The following is a 20,498-nucleotide window of genomic DNA, read 5'->3' on the forward strand; positions in this document are numbered from 1 at the left end:
GGTTAAATAATAATAAATTAACACACTTAAATGAATCCAATAGTCACTTAAAACCTGTTAGGGCTAGGGGGCAGTATTGACACGGCTGGATAAAAAACATACCCGATTTAATCTGGTTACCACTCCTACCCAGTAACTAGAATATGCATATACTTATTACATATGGATAGAAAACACCCTAAATTTTCTAAAACTGTTTGAATGGTGTCTGTGAGTATAACAGAACTCAAATGGCAGGTCAAAACCTGAGAGATTCCTTTACAGGAAGTGGCCTGTCTGACCATTTCTTGAACTTCTTTTCCATCTCTATCATTTACTAAGGATCTCTGCTCTAACGTGACACTTCCCACGTCGTCCATAGGCGCTCAGAGCCCGGGAAAAAACAGAATGTCGTCATTCCAGCCCCAGGCTGAAACACATTATCGCCTTTCTCAAGTGGCCGATCAAGGGACACTGGGCTTATGCGCGTGACCCGACCGCCCCCGCCTTTGGGATTTTTTCCTCTGTTTGCCGAAAAGGAGATTCCCTGTCGGAATATTATCGCTTTTCTACGAGAAAAATGTCGTAAAAATTGATTTTAAACAGCGGTTGACATGCTTCGAAGTACGGTAATGGAATATTTAGAATTTTATTGTCACGAATTGCGCCATGCGTGCGACACTTCTTTACTATTTCGGATAGTGTCTGGAACGCACGAACAAAACGCCGCTATTCGGATATAACGATGGATTATTTTGGACCAAACCAACATTTGTTATTGAAGTAGCAGTCCTGGGTGTGCATTCTGACGAAGACAACAAAAGGTAATCAAACTTTTATAATAGTAAATATGATTATGGTGAGTGCTAAACTTGCCGGGTGTCTACTTGCCTGGGCTATGTACTTAGAATATTGCAAAATGTGCTTTCACCAAAAAGCTATTTTAAAATCGGACATATCGAGTGCATAGAGGAGGTCTGTATCTATAATTCTTAAAATAATTGTTATGCTTTTTGTGAACGTTTATCGTGAGTAATTTAGTAAAATGTTAGCGAATTCCCCGGAAGTTTGCGGGGGGTATGCTAGTTCTGAACGTCACATGCTAATGTAAAAAGCTGGTTTTTTATATAAATATGAACTTGATTGAACAAAACATGCATGTATTGTATAACATAATGTCCTAGGGTTGTCATCTGATGAAGATCATCAAAGGTGAGTGCTGCATTTAGCTGTCTTCTGGGTTTTGGTGACATTATATGCTGGCTTGAAAAATGGGTGTCTGATTATTTCTGGCTTGGTACTCTGCTGACATAATCTAATGTTTTGCTTTCGTTGTAAAGCCTTTTTGAAATCGGACAGTGTGGTTAGATTAACGAGAGTCTTGTCTTTAAATAGCTGTAAAATAGTCATATGTTTGAGAAATTGAAGTAATAGGATTTTTAAGGTTTTGAAAATCGCGCCACAGGCTGCCAGTGGCTGTTACGTAGGTGGGACGCAAGCGTCCCACCTAGCCCATAGAGGTTAAAAACAGTTTCAAAATACTCTATACTGAGACCATTATTTTACGTCACTGCACCTTATCTGGTGTCAAATGGATTCTTCATTGCTTACAGAAATATTTTGCTGTCAGATTAAGATTCCACAAAACTAGTCATAGCTCCATCTTTTATTATGTTTGTTCCTGACAGACCCACATTCGCTTGCTAACAAGCAAGATAGCAAGCTAGCTTAGTCTCCATCGTGGCCAATGACTGAACTCTAACTATAGCACTACTAGTGCGGTTATTATAAATGCGAAGTTTTTAGAAATCAGCTACAGTATTAGGATAGCTAATTAAACGGCAAACTGTAGGACTTTAGCCAATTAGCTAGCATTTGGCTATGTAGCTAGAAAACTTTGCTAACAGTGTGCAATTTTTTTTTAATGCAGTTCTATTTAAATGTAATTTAACGTCAGCCATCAGTATCTCTGGGCATTATCGGTTTTTCTTTTTAAGCCAAGAGAGCATCAGACAGGGATGCAAACTGCTTAGGGCCAAAAAAGGTGACAAATGTTTTTTTTGCATGGAAACACGTGAAAAATCGGTGTTAACTGCAAACAAATGTGCCTATTTTTAGAGTGGGGTTGTCACAATACCAACATTTTACTATCAATTTCATAACAGGTCAAGTATCACGATACCAAGTAGCATCGCGATACCACAGGGTCGAGTTTGCGTCTCTGATGAGAGCAATAGGGGTAGTTACGTGAAATATCTAGCTGACACTATTATTCAAGATCTGAGCCACTTCCATCTATTCCAGTACGGCCACCTGGAAACAACTCGCTTACAAAGGCCAACTGCTGTTACTATGGAGCTTACCGTTATAGAGTTGCTGAGTTGTTTGACTCCTTGTTCCAACTGCTCCCGCTCCAGTTTCAGCTCAGCACTCCACTTAATTAGCTTTTGTTTCTCCTCTTCTTTAGCTGTTAGGAAACAGAAACAACACATAGACAACACTGAGATTTAAAAGGCAATTTGGTTGTTTGAGATGCCAGTGACAGAACTGTTCCATCTACTACAGCTTCAGCTGAATGTAGCCCAACCACACATTTCATGTTTGTCGAGGCACAAGGTCTTTGGTGTGCTATTCCTACCTTCTTTATAGGCGATGTAGGAATGAACAATAGCCAATGTTCCCGGCCATTGAATTGCATCTTCTTTTTTCAATATCTGGAGAGAAGAGCACAGCTTTGTTGTATTGTGAAGTCACGACATTACCTAGACATGGAAGAGAACATTTCTCTGGTCACCCTCTGGTGATGTCACGATGGACAAACAAACAAAATCAGATGGGAGTGTAAGATGCCATCATTCACTAAAAAAATGAATGGGAAAGAATTACATAAAACAATATTGAATTATGTTGAAGCCGTTCCTTCTTGAATAGCCATATCTTAATGTTGTCGTTTAGGAAAAAGGCCTAGCTGATGACAGCCTAAGGGGAAGATTACATTTCTGGATAACCTGTGGACAATTCTGTGGCAATTGCCCACTTTGAAAAGGCAACCAATTTTTCAGATCTAGACCACTGAACCGCAGGGCCATGCCCCCCCCCTGATCAGTAGGTCGGGTGCTGCGTTTACCTGGTCTTGACATTTGGGACAGATCCACATGCCTTTAGGAATGGTTTTCAGGGGTGGGTCCAGGCAGTCCAGGTGATAGACACGTGAGCATGTGTCACACATGAGCAACTGGCCACTGCGTCTGCACACAGTGCAGAAATCCTCATGGATGTCTCCCTGTCAGGAAGAATTGCACCAATCAGTTTCACTGCCCGTCTAGGCCTGACCAATCAGGTGTGCAGAGGCAGGGCAGAGGGGAGGGGCCATGTTTGTTGATTTCAGGATTATCGAATTATATTAGGGTCTTTGTGGCGTTTAAAGAAAACACTTAAAAAGTGGCTGAAGACGGCTTATGTGGCATGGAGAAGAGTCACATTTATTCTAGTATCAAAATGGACTACAAAGTGTTAGATCATTTTGGAAATAAATTCAGTCTCGGAGATTTGCGAGATAATTAGAAAAAAGGGTATATCAAGGAATTAATGGTATGTAACAGTTTTCGTTGGGTTGCGTTTATTTAAATCCTGCCAACATGCCCACAGCATCCAAGTAATCATAAATTTGGAGCACAACTGCAAGAGACCCGATCGTAATGCCCAACACGCACTGACAATGCTAAATTTGGTTTGGAAATCCCTATGGGGCTAGTCAGTCAAATTGGACAATCCGAAACATTTCATTAGCTCCAAATTTCAATGAATGAAAAAACTCAAACCAACTATGAATTGGAGAGCCCAACCGATATATCAGTTGACCGATATTTACCTTTCATGGATGTATGTGTGTCGGCATTTAATCTACAGAAAAGGACCGATATAAGATGAAGAAAAAAGGCGTCCTTCTTAGGTGACTTTTTTTGGTGCATTTCATTATATGTCCTGAACAGGGTGCTCTTTACATGGCTATATGCCAGTCTTGCTTTGGCTGGACACTATCACCCAATGCAACTACACCAGTCGGAGAGGAGTGTGAACTACTGTAAACTAACTGTTACTGCTTCTACGGTGAGTGCCGAGTAGATAGAAGCTTGCCAGCTCAATAAAGTGTCAAATGCGCACTGGTCACAAACTGTTACGTGAAGTGTGATGTTGGGTGTTGTGACAAACAATGGATGCTATGCCCAAACATAAAGCAAGTGCCGTGCTAGGAACATTCAACTGTGGTAACGTTAACATTACAGCCCTTTAGCGAAGCCTGCGAAATCTGGTGGGTTATATTTACTTTTTGCGAAGGGTATTCCTCAAGCTCTGTCAATGAATTTTTCTCAGAGACACAAAAACAAACATAGCAGGTTACAAAGTAACGCTTCGAAGCTACGTTTTGATGCATGGGTTGTCACATGTCAGGGACCGGTTCCTATTCACGTTTCGCCACCCCCAGCTAACTAGCTGTGAGAACACTTGACATCATTCACTGAGGATTAGTGATATCAGGAAATCTTGGGATGTCCCCACGCTAAATCCCTACCCTAACCATAAGCATATATTGGCTTTCAGGGTTGACACAATTGCAGAGCCGCCAGAGGCCAAACCGAGCTTGGCACGCCGATGCAACGCACCTCCCAAAATGTTTAACAATGTGCAGGGCTCCGCATAGACATGGTTGGTTGACGTAAGTGGGTGTGGTACATCCTGTATAACACACAAACTCACTTCCTTGACAACAAACATGGAGAACTTTGACGAAAGGCTATCAGAACAAGTTCACAAATAAAAAATATCTTCATGAAACTTTGTGTAGGGATTTCAAGACATGAAAATTAGTTTGAACTCCTGGAGAGAGAGAGATTGGGGAGGTAACGGGGATAGACACAGTAAAGAGGTCAATGGAATGCAGACAGTGGGGGGAATAGAAGGACGCTGGATTGGCGCATATTGAACAAATCTGATCTAACAAAGTGGATATTTGTCAAATACGTATGGTAACAGGCTAACAATGTGGTTACTAAAATCCAATTTGGATATACAGTTGAAGTAGGAACTTTACATACACATTAGCCAAATACATTTAAACTGAGGTTCACAATTCCTGACATTTAATCCTAGTAAAAATGCAGTTTTAGGTCAGTTAGGATCACCAATTTATTTTAAGAATGTGAAACGTCAGAATAATAGTAGAGAGAATGATTTATTTCAGCTTTTATTTCTTTCATCACATTCCCAGTGGGTCAGAAGATTATACACACTCAATTAGTATTCGGTAGCATTGCCTTTAAATTGTTTAACTTGGGTCAAATGTTTCAGTTAGCCTTCCACAAGTTTCCCACAATAAGTTGGGTGAATTTTGGCCCATTCCTCCTGACAGAGCTGGTGTAACTGAGTCAGGTTTGTAGGCCTCCTTGCTCGCACACGCTTTTTCAGTTCTGCCCACAAATTTTCTATAGGATTGAGGTCAGGGCTTTGAGATGGCCACTCCAACACCTTGACTTTGTTGTCCTTAAGCCATTTTGCCACAACTTTGGAAGTATGCTTGTGGTCATTGTCCATTTGGAAGACACATTTGCGACCAAGCTTTAACTTCCTGACTGATGTCTTGAGATGTTGCTTCAATATATCCACATAATTGTCCTTCCTCATGATGCCATCTATTTTGTGAAGTGCACCAGTCCCTCCTGCAGCAAAGCACCCCCACAACATGATGCTGCCCCCCCTGTGCTTGTGTTCTTCGGCTTGCAAGCCTCCCCCATTTTCCTCCAAACATAACGATGGTCAATATGGCCTAACAGTTCTATTTCAGTTTCATTAGACCAGAGGACATTTCTCCAAAAAGTACAATCTTTGTCCCCATGTGCAGTTGCAAACCATAGTCTGGCTTTTTTATGGCGGTTTTGGAAGCAATGGCTTCTTCCTTGCTGAGCGGCCTTTCAGGTTATGACGATAGGGGACTCTTTTTACTGTGGATATAGATATTTTTGTATCTGTTTCCTCCAGCATCTTCACAAGGTCCTTTGCTGTGGTTCTGGGATTGATTTGCACTTTTCGCACCAAAGTACGTTCATCTCTAGGAGACAGAATGCGTCTCCTTCCTGAGTGGTATGACGGCTGCGTGGTCCCATGGTGTTTATACTTGCATACTATTGTTTGTACAGATGAACGTGGTACCTTCAGGCGTTTGGAAATTGCTCCCAAGGATGAACCAGACTTGTGGAGGTGTACAATTTTTTCCCCTGAGGTCTTGGCTGATTTCTTTTGATTTTCTCATGACGTCAAGCAAAGAGGCACTGAGTTTGAAGGTAGGCCTTGAAATACATCCACAGGTACACCTCCAATTGACGTCAATTAGCCTATCAGAAGCTTCTAAAGCCATGACAATTTTCTGGAATTTTCCAAGCTTTTTAAAGGCACTGTCAACTTAGTGTATGTAAACTTCTGACCCACTGGAATTGTGATACAGTGATTTATAATTGAAATAATCTGTCTGTAAAGAATTGTTGGAAAAATGACTTGCGTCATGCACAAAGTACAGTGGGGGGAAAAAGTTTTTGATCCCCTGCTGATTTTGTATGTTTGCCCACTGACAAAGAAATGATCAGTCTATAATTTTAATGTTAGGTTTATTTGAACAGTGAGAGACAGAATAACAACAAAAATATCGAGAAAAACGCATTTTTAAATGAAGGAAATAAGTATTTGACCCCTTCTCAATCAGAAAGATTTCTGGATCCCAGGTGTCTTTTATACAGGTAACAAACTGAGATTAGGAGCACACTCAAAGGGAGTGCTCCTAACCGCAGCTTGTTACCTGTATAAAAGACACCTGTCCACAGAAGCAATCAATCAATCAGATTCCAAACTCTCCACCATGGCCAAGACCAAAGAGCTCTCCAAAGATGTCAGGGACAAGATTGTAGACCTACACAAGGCTGGAATGGGCTACAAGACCATCGCCAAGCAGCTTGGTGAGAAGGTGACAACATTTGGTGTGATTATTTGCAAATGGAAGAAACAAAAAAGAACTGTCAATCTCCCTTGGCCTGGGGCTCCATGCAAGATCTCACCTCGTGGAGTTGCAATGATCATGAGAACGGTGAGGAATCAGCCCAGAACTACACGGGAGGATCTTGTCAATGATCTCGAGGCAGCTGGGACCATAGTCATCAAGAAAACAGTTGGTAACACTACGCCGTGAAGGACTGAAATCCTGCAGCGCCCGCAAGGTCCCCCTGCTCAAGAATACATATACATGCCCATCTGAAGTTGGCCAATGAACATCTGAATGATTCAGAGGACAACTGGTGAAAGTGTTGTGGTCAGATGAGACCGAAATGGAGCTCTTTGGCATCAACTCAACTCGCCGTGTTTGGAGGAGGAGGAATGCTGCCTATGACCCCAAGAACACCATCTCCACCGTCCAACATGGAGGTGGAAACATTATGCTTTGGGAGTGTTTTTCTACTAAGGGGACAGGACAACTTCACCGCATCATTTGACGGGGCCATGTACTGTCAAATCTTGGGTGAGAACCTTCTTCCCTCAGCCAGGGCATTGAAAATGGGTCGTGGATGGGTATTCCAGCATGACAATGACCCAAAACACACAGCCAAGGCAACAAAGGAGTGGCTCAAGAAGTAGCACATTAAGGTCCTGGAGTGACCTAGCCAGTTTCCAGACCTTAATCCTATAGAAAATCTGTGGAGGGAGTCAAATATTTAATATCAAATTTTTATTTCCCTCATTAAAATGCAAATCATTTTATAACATTTTTGACATGCGTTTTTCTGGATTTTTTTGTTGTTATTCTGTCTCTCACTGTTCATATAAACCTACCATTCAAATTATAGACTGATCATTTCTTTGTAAGTGGGCAAATGTACAAAATCAGCAGGGGATCAAATACTTTTCCCCCCCACTGTAGATGTCCTAACCGACTTGCCAAAACTATAGTTTGTTAACAAGAAATTTGTGGAGTGATTGAAAAACGAGTTTTAATGACTCCAACCTAAGTGTATGTAAACTTCCGACAACTGTATTTGTCTGTTTTTGCTGAATAACATTTAGAAGTTGTCCCTTTTCAGGTTTAGAAAAAGGGACCGCTAAATGCTAACTCCCATTCGTATAAGCTGGTAGCATAACTAGCATACATAAATCGGTGGTAGTTTAACTGTAATGCAGTTGATTGATGATGACATGAACATGTATTGGGGTTGACATCCATACAAGCATTATACTCAGATTTTTTACCTCAACATAGTGTGAAATAGACATATAAACAATAGCCTAAATGTAAGATAGTTTTGCTGGGGTGCAATGAGGCAGCTCAGTCTTCAGAGCCTAGGCAATTGTTTTGCCGGAATCATTGTAGTTTATACTCCTTTCAATAGAGTAACAGTCTTTCCATGAAAGAAATCTCATCTTTTGGGTGCACATGCATTTCATGTGGTGCTTCCATTAATGTTCTTTCATCAAACTTAAGAAATCAATTTTCTGAGTATCGTTGTAGGGCTGTTTTACATACATATACAGTACAAGTCAAAAGTTTGCACACACCTACTCATTCAAGGGTTTTCTATATTAGTACTATTGTCTACAACGCAGAATAATAGTGAAGACATCAAAACTATGAAATAACACATGGAACCATGCAGGAAACAAATAAGTGTTAAACAAATCAAAATATATGTTATATTTTATATCCTTCAGATTAGCCACCCTTTGCCTTGACAGCTTTGCACACTCTTGGCATTCTCTCAGCCAGCTTCATGAGGTATGTTTTTCCAACAGTCTTGAAGGCGTTCCCACATACGCTGAGCACTTATTGGCTGCTTTTCCTTCACTCTCCGGTCCAAATCATCCCAAACCATCTCAATTGGGTCGATGTCGGGTGTTTGTGGAGGCCAGGTCATCTGATGCAGCACTCCATCGCTCTCCTTGGTCAGATATCCCTTACACAACCTGGATGTGTGTTTTGGGTCATTATCCTGTTGAAAAACAAATGATAGTCCCACTAAGCCCAAACCAGATGGTATGGCGTATCGCTGCAGAACGCTGTGGTAGCCATGCTGGTTAAGTCTGCCATGAATTCTAATTAAAATCACTGACAGTGTCACAAGCAAAGCTCCCCCACACCACCTCCTCCATGCTCCACGGTGGGACCCACACATGCGGAGGTCATCCGTTCACCTACTCTGCGTCTCAAAGACACAGCGTTTGGAACCAAAACTCTCACATTTGGACTCATCAGACCAAAGAACATTTCCACCGGTCTAATGTCCATTGCATGTGTTTCTTGGCCCAAGCGAGTCTCTTCTTCTTGGTGTCTTTTAGTAGTGGTTTCTTTGCAGCAATTCAACCATGAAGGCCTGATTCACAGTCTCCTCTGAACAGTTGATGTTGAGATGCGTCTGTTACACAAACTCTGAAGCATTTATTTGGGCTGCAATCTGAGGTGCAGTGAAATTATTCTCTGCAGCAGAGGTAACTCTGGGTCTTCCTTTCCTCATGAGAGCCAGTCTCATCATAATGCTTGATGTTTTTTGCAACTGCACTTGAAGAAATGTTCCGCATTGACTGACCTTCAGGTCTGAAAGTAGTGATGGACTGTCATTTATCTTTGCTTATTTGAGCTGTTCTTGACATAATGTGGACTTGGTCTGACCAAATAGGGTTATCTTCTGTATACCACCCCTACCTTCTCACAACACAATTGTTTGGCTGGAACGCATTAAAAAGGAAAGAAATTCCACAAATTAACAAGGCACACCTGTTAATTGAAATGCATTCCAGGTGACTCTCTCATTAAGCTGGTTGAATGCCAATAGCTGGTTGAATGCCAATAGTGTACAAAGTTGTCATAAAGGCAAAGGGTTGCTACTTTGTAGAATCTCAAATATATTTTGATTTGTTTATCAATTTTTTGGTTACTACATTATTCCATATGTGTTATTTAATAGTTTTGAATTCTTCACTATTATTCTACAAATGTAGAAAATAGTAAAAATGAAGAAAAACCCTTGAATGAGTAGGTGTGTCAACTTTTGACTGGTACTGTGTGTGTATATGCATGTATGTATGTATGTATGTATGTATGTATGTATGTATGTATGTATGTGTGTATATATATATATATACACACACTATGTTGAGGTAAAAAATCTGAGTATATATATATATACACTTCAGCCACATGAGGTCTAGCATATATATATATATATATATATATATATATATATATATATATATCATATATAGATATATAGCTCAAAAAACACTTAAACACATCCTAGATCTGAATGAAAGAAATAATCTTATTAAATACTTTTTTCTTTACATAGTTGAATGTGCTGACAACAAAATCACACAAAAATAATCAATGGAAATCCAATTTATCAACCCATGGAGGTCTGGATTTGGAGTCACACTCAAAATTAAAGTGGAAAACCACACTACAGGCTGATCCAACTTTGATGTAAAGTCCTTAAAACAAGTCAAAATGAGGCTCAGTAGTGTGTGTGGCCTCCACGTGCCTGTATGACCTCCCTACAACGCCTGGGCATGCTCCTGATGAGGTTGCGGATGGTCTCCTGAGTGATCTCCTCCCAGACCTGGACTAAAGCATCCGCCAACTCCTGGACAGTCTGTGGTGCAACGTGGCGTTGGTGGATGGAGCGAGACATGATGTCCCAGATGTGCTCAATTGGATTCAGGTCTGGGGAACGGGCGGGCCAGTCCATAGCATCAATGCCTTCCTCTTGCAGGAACTGCTGACACACTTCAGCCACATGAGGTCTAGCATTGTCTTGCATTAGGAGGAACCCAGGGCCAACCGCACCAGCATATGGTCTCACAAGGGGTCTGACGATCTCATCTCGGTACCTAATGGCAGTCAGGCTACCTCTGGCGAGCACATGGAGGGCTGTGCGGCCCCCCAAAGAAATGCCACCCCACACCATGACTGACCCACCACCAAACCGGTCATGCTGGAGGATGTTGCATGCAGCAGAACGTTCTCCACGACGTCTCCAGACTCTGTCACGTGCTCAGTGTGAACCTGCTTTCATCTGTGAAGAGCACAGGGCGCCAGTGGCGAATTTGCCAATCTTGGTGTTCTCTGGCAAATGCCAAACATCCTGCACGGTGTTGGGCTGTAAGCACAACCCCCACCTGCGGACGTCGGGCCCTCATACCACCCTCATGGAGTCTGTTTCTGACCGTTTGAGCAGACACATGCACATTTGTGGCCTGCTGGAGGTCATTTTGCAGGACTCTGGCAGTGCTTCTCCTGCTCCTCCTTGCACAAAGGCGGAGGTAGCGGTCCTGCTGCTGGGTTGTTGCCCTCCTACGGCCTCCTCCATGTCTCCTGATGTACTGGCCTGTCTCCTGGTAGTGACTCCATGCTCTGGACACTACGCTGACAGACACAGCAAACCTTCTTGCCACAGCTCGAAGGCACTACCTGAGCCACTTGTGTGGGTTGTAGACTCCGTCTCATGCTACCACTAGAGTGAAAGCACCGCCAGCATTCAAAAGTGACCAAAACATCAGCCAGGAAGCATAGGAACTGAGAAGTGGTCTGTGGTACCCACCTGCAGAACCACTCCTTTATTGGGGGTGTCTTGCTAATTGCCTATAATTTCCACCTGTTGTCTATTCCATTTGCACAACAGCATGTGAAATGTATTGTCAATCAGTGTTGCTTCCTAAGTGGACAGTTTGATTTCACAGAAGTGTGATTGACTTGGAGTTACATTGTGTTGTTTAAGTGTTCCCTTTATTTTTTTGAGCAGTATATATATATATTTTTTTTTTAATTTGTCATCATCATCATCATCATTATTATAATATCGGCAGATACACTCCATGGCCGAAAGTGTGTGGACACCTGCTTGTCAAATGTCTCATTCCAAAATTATGGGCATTATTAATATGGAGTTGGTCCCCCCTTTGCTGCTATAAACAGCCTTCATTCTTCTGGGAAGGCTTTCCATTAGATGTTGGAACATTGCTGCAGGGACTTCTCTTCAGCCATAAGATCATTAGTGAGGTCGGCACTGATGTATTTGGTTTTTTATTAGGACCCCCACTAGCTGTTGCAAAAGCAGCAGCTACTCTTCCTAGGGTGATTAGGCCTGGGTCGCAGTTGGCGTTCCAATTCATCCCAAAGCTTTTGGATTGAGGTCAAGGCTCTGTGCAGGCAAGTCCTTCCACACCCATCTCGACAAACCATTTCTGTATGGACCTCGCTTTGTGCATGAGGGATTGTCATTGTCATGATGAAACAGGAAAGGACCTTCCCCAAACTGTTGCCACAAAGTAGGAAGCACAGAAACGACTAATATGTAATTGTATGCTGTAGCGTCAAGATTTTCCTTCACTGGAACTAAAGGGCCTAGCCCGAACTATGAAACACAGCCCGAGACCAGTATTCCTCCACTAAACTTTACAGTTGGCACTATGCATTCGGGCAGGTAGCGTTCTTCTAGCATCCGCCAAACCCAGATTTGTCCGTCGGACTACCAGATGGTGAAGCGTGCTTCATCACTCAGAGAATGCATTTCCACTGCTCCAGAATCCAATGGCGACGAGCTTTACACCACTCCAGCCGACGCTTGGCATTGCGCATGGTGATCTTATGGTTGTGTGCGGCTCGCTTGGCTATGGAAACCCATTTCATGAAGCAGTTTGGAACTCGGTAGTGAATGTAGCAACCGAGGAAAGACGAGTTTTACACACTTTGCGCTTCAACATTCGACAGTCCCGTTCTGTGAGCTTCTGTGGCCTACCACTTCGTGGCTGAGCCATTGTTGCTCCCAGACATTTCCACTTCCCAATAACAGCACAGATGACCGGGGCAGCTCTAGCAGGGCAGAAATTTTACGAACTGATTTGTTGAAAAGGTGCCATCCTATGGTGCCACGTTGAAAGTCATGGAGCTCTTCAGTAAGGCCATTCTACTGTCAATGTTTGTCTATGGAGATTACATGGCTGTGTGCGCGGTTTTATACACCTGTCAGCAACGTGTGTGGCTGAAATAGCCAAATCCACTAATTTCAAGGGATGTCCATATCCTTTTTGTATAAATAGTGTATATCAGTTCTGTGAATATTTCCACCATAAAATTGGATCCAAAAATCCCTAACAAATTGTATAACATCATATACAAATATTTAAAGCATTTAATGAAAACAATTTACAACATGAATTACAATATAATGTAATATATACTGGTGGTCCCCAACTAACTCCACAGACCGACTATCCAAAGTCAAACCAATTTTGCCACAGTTGCACACAGGCTGGCTGAAGCTAATTGGCTAAAGTTGGCTTGCTTGCTAGCCAGCCTAGGCTAGTTCCAGACAAGACCTGGTTAGATTGTTATAAATGATCTAGAACAGTGAGTGACTAACTGTGTACTGTTTTGGCACAGTGAATGTACAAATGCTTCCCACACAAGAGACACCCACATCAAAGCACGTCGCCAAGACCCAAATCTCGTTCTCAGTCGCATTTCCTAATGAGAAAGATTGAAACTGAGGCTAAATAAGTTAATTAGCCACCCTATAAAAAGAGAACACTTAAGGAAGTCATGTGTGTAATTCCAACACTGAAATGGGTGAAGGCCATGCTAAAAGCAACTGTGCATACCATTCTGCATTTCTTATTTAAAAATATAGTTTAACCTATGTAATAAACTGCAGTATATTTTTAATGGCATTTAAAAGAGGATCTAAATGAACTGATCCTACTTAAAACATAAAATGAGTAAATTATCAATTTGACAGACTATCAATTATTCCTCAGAGTAGGGGGAAAGAGGTATGGGGGGGTACTAAATTTAAGGAGAGGGGTACTGTTCACTTTGTAATGCATAAAAACAATTAAATAATAGGATCAGGATCAGACAGTGGGGAGTAAATCAATAAACAAGTGTCTGTAGTTGTCTAGGTCTTTAGACGTGAAGGAACTGGGAGATTCGAACTCCACTTAAGTATTTGTGTGTGATGGGGAGGTTACAGCCTGTGGATAATACCACCGGTATAAAAAAGGGAGGGGCGACAGTAGGTAAGGAAGTGGGGATAGAGCCCCAGAAAGTCCAGGCTGCTGTTCTGGTCTCTCCAGCTGCTACTTACATCCCCAGAGCTGGGGCTGGGCAGGGGGAGAGAGTGGTGGGGGTGGACATGGAAGGGGAAGCTCCCCCCCGTGTTGGGCCGCTCTGGGACCAGGGAAGCAGTGAGACAGCTGGAGGGGGAGGTCGGGGTGTGGCTGCCCAGTTCCGGAACACTGCTGTATTTGGGTGGGCGACCTGGGTGAAATGAGACAGACGAAAAAAAAAAAAGAAAAAAAAAAAGATGGAGGTGGGAGGGAAACAAACAAACAAACAAACCGTCTGTCCAACATACCTTTGACAGGCGGTCCTCGTTGGCTAGCGTGAAAAAGGGGATGGTGTTGAGTTGAGGGTGGAGGAGGAGAAGCATAGAGCGGAGTTAGTGCACTAAGAGACAGAAGCTACATGCAAGTGGGGTTCAAAAGAAAAAGCAGAGCAAATACGTTGGCAGGGTGGAGGGAAGCTGACAGTTGAAGGGAGTGAGCGATCTCTCCCTATTCACTAGGACGTCTACAAATCAACCTCAAAAAGGGACAGTTCAAAGTGAATCACAGTTTGTCAGATCCTTTCATACAGCAAAACATGATGTGTAAGTGTATTTGGATGGTGCCCATCTTTCCCATTCATTTTGGGTTGAGGCCTACCGATTTCCTAGTGCTCGGATCAACAAATTGACTCTGCTCTAGTTGATGCATGGAAACATCTGACACTGTTACACTTTGAGATTAACTATTATCCCTCTAACCAAAACGTTCAATTTTTCACAAATGACAATTGGAAAAACTCAAGAAATTTCTACAGTTAGGGATAAAGAAAAGGCAGTCATAATGAAGTCTTCAAGGTCAGAATAGCAGTCTCTTAGTAAGTGTCCCTGCATGGGATTCGGGCCAGCAAGCAAAGAGGTGTCAGCAGAAAAGTTGTGTGTGAGACATTCAGAGCATTTCGTACCATTTACATTAAGAAGATTAAAACATACATGCATCAAATATAGGTCAGCTCAGTAATGTATACATCTATATGTCCCCTGGGCATTGGAACAGGTGTATGTGCAGGTGTTTACAGCCTCCAGTGTTGACAGCTTGTTGAGTGGCTACTGACCTCGCTTTCTGGTTCCCTGGTGGAGCGGAGTGTTTAGGTAGGTCACTGCACTCTTCTTCCTCTGCACGGCGTCGAAAGGAATACATATGTGGGAGAACAAGTCCAGCTTTGATTTCACTGCAAAGTCCATGTTGCTCACTCAAAAGGACACCCGCTTTCTTTTCATATGCTACATGGCGAGATTCTAACTCTGAGTCCATGCATTCAGATATTCACATGCAAGGAAAATGGTGCGTATTATGGTCGCATTTTAAAAAGTATGTGCACTGGCATTCAACCTAATAAGAAACACATTGTGTACAGGGTTGGGTAGTAATGGATTACATATAATGGAGATTACGTTATCCGATTACAGATATGAAGTTTCTGTATCCCAATTTGCCCATGCTAAAAATACAGATATTTCTGCACATGTGCAGGATATTGTTTTTTACGTAGCCGAGTGCCTACTCCATTGACTACGTAGCTGCTGTGCAGAGTGCTCCGCTGCCCCTCTCCCCTCCTTGGTTTCCTTTGTCTGGCCACTAGTGTAGCCTGCAAACTTCATGCTGTATACAAAACTGTTTGAACTACTGCAGTCCAAGCCTCAGTTAGCATAAGAACGATTATGTTTTGTTTTTCTCTTTACATGTTTTACACAAAAAACATTAAATCGACATGTTCGTACAAAATGTACGAATGTCAGTGTTGCAAATACTGCGCCCCCCGAGTGGCGCAGCAGTCTAAGGCACTGCATCTCAGAGCTAAAGGTGTCACTACAGACCCTGGTTCGATCCCGGGATGTATCACAACCGGCCGTGATTGGGAGTCCTATAGGGCTGCGCACAATTGGCCCAGCGTCGTCCGGGTTAGGGGAGGGTTTGGCCGGGGTAGGCCGTTATTGTAAAATAAGAATTTGTTCTTAACTGACTTGCCTAGTTAAATGAAGGTTAAATGAATACAAATAAAATCATAAGCACAACACAAACAGGCAGTCTAGCGACGTAATGTTCTTCTTAGCTGCCGACTTACAGGCAGATATTTCCTCTCGCCACGATATCAACATATGGCATAACTATGGCACTGGGCAATTCAAAAACAAACTTGCCCATTCAAACTCTTTACCGGTCCGGATACATGCTCGGCTGCCTAGAACATTCGGCTGCCCAGAGGTGGAACGCAGCAAGACAGACACACAGTCTAATTAGCGATTGAATGTTATTTTTTTAAATCATCATTGCCAATATTGCCTAAATTGCACAGGAGACAGACAGGCAGTCAAGTGAGGCAGACAGGCAGTCAAGTGGTGTTCTTTTCTCAGGAACTATGATATGGCAGCAACTATAAAGATTAGCCTACATCATCACACAAAACGCTGACTGTTTTGCTCAAAAGTGTAGGGACTGTGTCCTGTTGTGCAACTGCAATATCAGTTACAGACAGACAGACAGGTTGTAGCCTTGATAATATATATGTTTTGGAATGTTCGTTCAAATCACCGCAGGGTTTTTATTTCAGCTGTTCAGAAACATGAGGCAGAGACATAGGCTACATCATCATGGTTCAGAATGTGAGTAAATAGCGAAACTCGAAGGGAGGCGGAGTGCGAGCAGCAGCTTCAAATGTGTGTGTAAAATAACAGTAAGATAACAGAATATGATCCTGATCCTTAGCATTAAGAAAGAGGTCTCTGGAGGGGCTGGTGGGGGCATGGGCGAAAACTCTGTACCCGTAGCCTCACCTTATAAAGTAACTAATCAGCTTGGATTACTTTTTTTTTTTAACAATCGGATTACACTTCTCACATGCTCTCAAAGATTATATTGTTGTTCTGCTGATCGCCCATCAAGGGTGGATGGCTTCTTTTGTATTCTTTTAAGGTGAGCGAATAGGCCTTTTCATTCAATTTATTACTGATATCAATTACACGGCTTAGCCTCCTATCAGTAACCTAAATATTGGGATATATCATTGAGAGTTAGCAATCTAGCTACTACTACCCTGGTGGTGAATTAGCCCGGGCTATTTGACACTAGTGCCCCATGTAGACAAATTAATCTCTATTGAACAAAAAAAACTGAAATTCTGGAACCCCATTTTGACAGTCAAATAAAACAACAAAAATCACAACAATCACACAAAAAATATTCTGGAATCATGCCTTCCTGCTTGGACATCATAGATTAAACAATTCATTTCTTAAATCAATTCATTTCTTTAAAAGATGACTTGGCTATACATTTTGTCTATTGCGTGACCCTGCCACAAATCTTCGGTGCAACCCAATTATGGGCTAAAAACTTTAGTATGGAGCCCTGTGACAATGCTCTCACACAGAAATATCATGTGAATGATAGGACCTTTATAATCTCACACATTGCAATTTGGAAATACTCATTTTAGGTTAGTAAATAAAATAATGCTATAGTAGGTGCCTGTTTTTAAAACATCTGGGTGTTATAAGGTAAAGTAAATCAGATTACTTTATTCATTTTGAGTAATCCAAAGGAATACTTCAATGATTACTTAATTTTTCATGTAAATAAAAATCGGTAACAGACTACATTTTTAAGTAATCCGCCCAACATTGATTGTGTATCAGTTGTTGTAGTAATGTGTGGTTACACTATAATTTTGGGGGGATAAGTAGAAGAACAGCTATACCTCGGGCTCAAACACAGCTCCACTGTACACCGGGTTCGCCGTTGTTCTTCGCTTACGCTCCTGCCTCCTGCTTTGAATTTCTATAAACAAAGAGCAGTATCTTAATACAAGCATTGCAGTATAAACTTCTAGGGAATGTAGCAACTGGAATTTAATTCAGGCCTAACCGAAAGCACTTACCTTCCATATGGTCATGGGTGACAAGTCCGAGGGCAACCATGAAGGCAAGTTTCTGGGGGAAACAATGAAAGGGTATTAGGACGACACCCTACAAAAATGGTGCCCTGTGTGAGGAGAAAAAAAAACACAAAAAAAACACGCCCTTGACTTTTTCACGTTACATCCTTAGTAAAATTGATTAATTATTATTTCCTCTCTCAATCTACAAACAATACCCCATAATGACAAAGCGAAAACATATTTTAAAAATTCCTTGCCAATTTATAAACATAACTTATTTACATAAGTATTTAGACCCTTTGCTATGAGACTCGAAATTGAGCTCAGGTACATCCTGTTTCCATTGAGCATCCTTGAGATGTTTATACAACGTGATTGGAGTTCACCTGTGGCAAATTCACCTGTGGTAAGTCCACTTGTCTATATGAGGTTCCACAGTTGACAGTGCATGTCAGAGCAAAAACCAAGCCAAGCTCAGGACCGCAGACTGTCCAACAGGACAACAACCCTAAGCACACAGCCAAGACAAGGCAGAAGTGGCTTCAGGACAAGTCTCTGAATGTCCTTTTGTGGCCCAGCCAGAGCCCGGACTTGAACTCGATCGAACATCTCTGGAGAAACCTGGAAATGCCTGTGCAGCAACACTCCCCATCCAACCTGACAGAGCTTGAGAGGATCTGCAGAGAAGAATGGGTGAAACTCCCCAAATACAATTGTGCAAGCTTTTTGCTTCATATCCAAGAAGACTCAAGGCTGTAATCGCTGCTTCAACAAAGTACTGAGTAAAGGGTCTGAATACTTATTTAAATGTGATATTTCATTTAAATAAATTAGAATAATTAGCAAAAATGTCTAAAAAAAAAAAAACTGTTTTTGCTTTGTCATTATGGGGTATTGTGTGTAGATTGACGAGGGGGAAAAAACGATTTAATCAATTTTAGAATAAGGTTGTAAACTCAAAATGTGGAAAAAGTCAAGTGGTCTGAATACTTTCCGAAGGCATTGTATAGCGTGCAATTATCTGTAAGGTCCCTCAGTTGAGTAGTGAACTTCAAACACAGATTCAACCACAAAGACCAATGCCTCGCAAAGGGCACCTATTGGTAGATTGTTAAAAATGGAATAAGCCTATCCCTTTGAGCATGGTGAAGTAATTAATTACACTTGGATAGTGACTGGATGTATCAATACACCTAGTCACTACAAAGATACAGGTGTTCTTCCCAACTCCGTTGCCAGAGAGGAAGGAAACCGCTCAGGGATTTCACAATGAGGCCAACGGTGATTTTAAAACAGTTAAAGTTGAATGGCTGTGATAGGAGAACCCTGAGGATGGATCAACTACATTGTAGTTTCACCACAATACTAACCTAACTGACAGAGTGAAAAGGAGGAAGCCTGTACAGAATACAAAAATATGCATCCTTTTTGCAATAAGGTACTAAAGTAAAACTGATAAAAATGTGGCAAAGAAATGAACTTCATGTCCTGTATACAAACTATTATGTTAGGGGCAAATCGAACACAACATCACTGAGTACTACTCTTCATATTTTCAAGCATGGTGGTGGCTGCATCATGTTATGGGTATGCTTGTTATCGGAAATGAATAGGGAGTTATTTTTATATTAAAAGGAAACGGAACAGAGCAAAGCAAAGGCAAAAATCGTAGAGGAAAACCTGGTTCAGAGAAATATTCACCTTTGACCAGGACAATAACCTAAAACACAAGGCCAAATATACACTGGAGTTGCTTACCAAGACGACATTGTATGTTCCTGAGTGGCCTAGCTTCAGTTGGCTTAAATAGCAAGACTTGAAAATGGCTGTATAGAAATGATCAACAACCAACTTGACAGAGCTTGAAGAATTTTTAAATAATAATATTGTACAATCCAGGTGTGCAAAGCTCCTAGAATTACCCAGAAATACTCAACTGTAATCACTGCCAAAGATGATTCTAACATGTATTGACTCAAGGAATACTTTTCTAATCAAGATAGTGTTTAATTTTTCATATAATTTAAAAAAAAAAGGTTATTTTTTTTAACCTGTGTATTTTGGGTAGATCGTTGACAAAAAAAAATAAAAAATAATGTACAAATCCATTTTAATCCCAGTTTGTAACAACAAAATGTGGAAAAAGTCAAGGGGTGTGAATACTTTCTGAAGGCACTATCTATATTTTATTTGATATGTTTATACTGCATCTTTGGCAGAGTGTTACAGAATAAATAAGGTTATTAATACGCTACTAGCTAGTGTCGCCGACGACGTTCAAGCTCTACGATGAGAACCGCGTTGTTACTTTTTAGTCTAGACTGTCGATCATATATCTCAGATGGAAATGATAACTATGATTCCATCATTACAGAATGTTATCTTTGAAGGATTGTCTAAAACTGAGGTTCTATCAGTGGGCTGATATTCCTCAAAATGTAAAAGTATGCAT

General features: G+C 41.6%; 1 protein-coding gene across 6 annotated transcripts in view; it reads right to left on the reverse strand.

Annotated features, from left to right (window-relative positions):
- Nucleotides 1–20,498, reverse strand: part of phf21ab (PHD finger protein 21Ab) — a 74,408-nt gene that overhangs the window by 5,500 nt on the left and 48,410 nt on the right. For 3 of the 6 annotated variants that reach the window (XM_014123996.3, XM_014123997.3, XM_014123995.3), the window contains 7 exons: nt 18,047–18,098; nt 17,867–17,946; nt 15,224–15,284; nt 14,151–14,323; nt 3,107–3,262; nt 2,618–2,693; nt 2,343–2,446 (listed from right to left, as the gene is read on the reverse strand). In XM_014123996.3, the coding sequence (XP_013979471.2) occupies nt 2,343–2,446; nt 2,618–2,693; nt 3,107–3,262; nt 14,151–14,323; nt 15,224–15,284; nt 17,867–17,946; nt 18,047–18,098 (702 nt within the window). Of the gene's footprint in view, nt 1–2,342; nt 2,447–2,617; nt 2,694–3,106; nt 3,263–14,150; nt 14,324–14,420; nt 14,444–15,223; nt 15,285–17,866; nt 17,947–18,046; nt 18,099–20,498 lie in introns of all 6 variants that reach the window. The other 3 variants (XM_014123998.3, XM_014123999.3, XM_014124000.3) reach the window with 3 other exon arrangements.

The sequence above is a fragment of the Salmo salar genome, chromosome 10 (assembly GCF_965601325.2).
Source record: "Salmo salar chromosome 10, fSalSal1, whole genome shotgun sequence".
Classification (NCBI taxonomy): domain Eukaryota; kingdom Metazoa; phylum Chordata; class Actinopteri; order Salmoniformes; family Salmonidae; genus Salmo; species Salmo salar.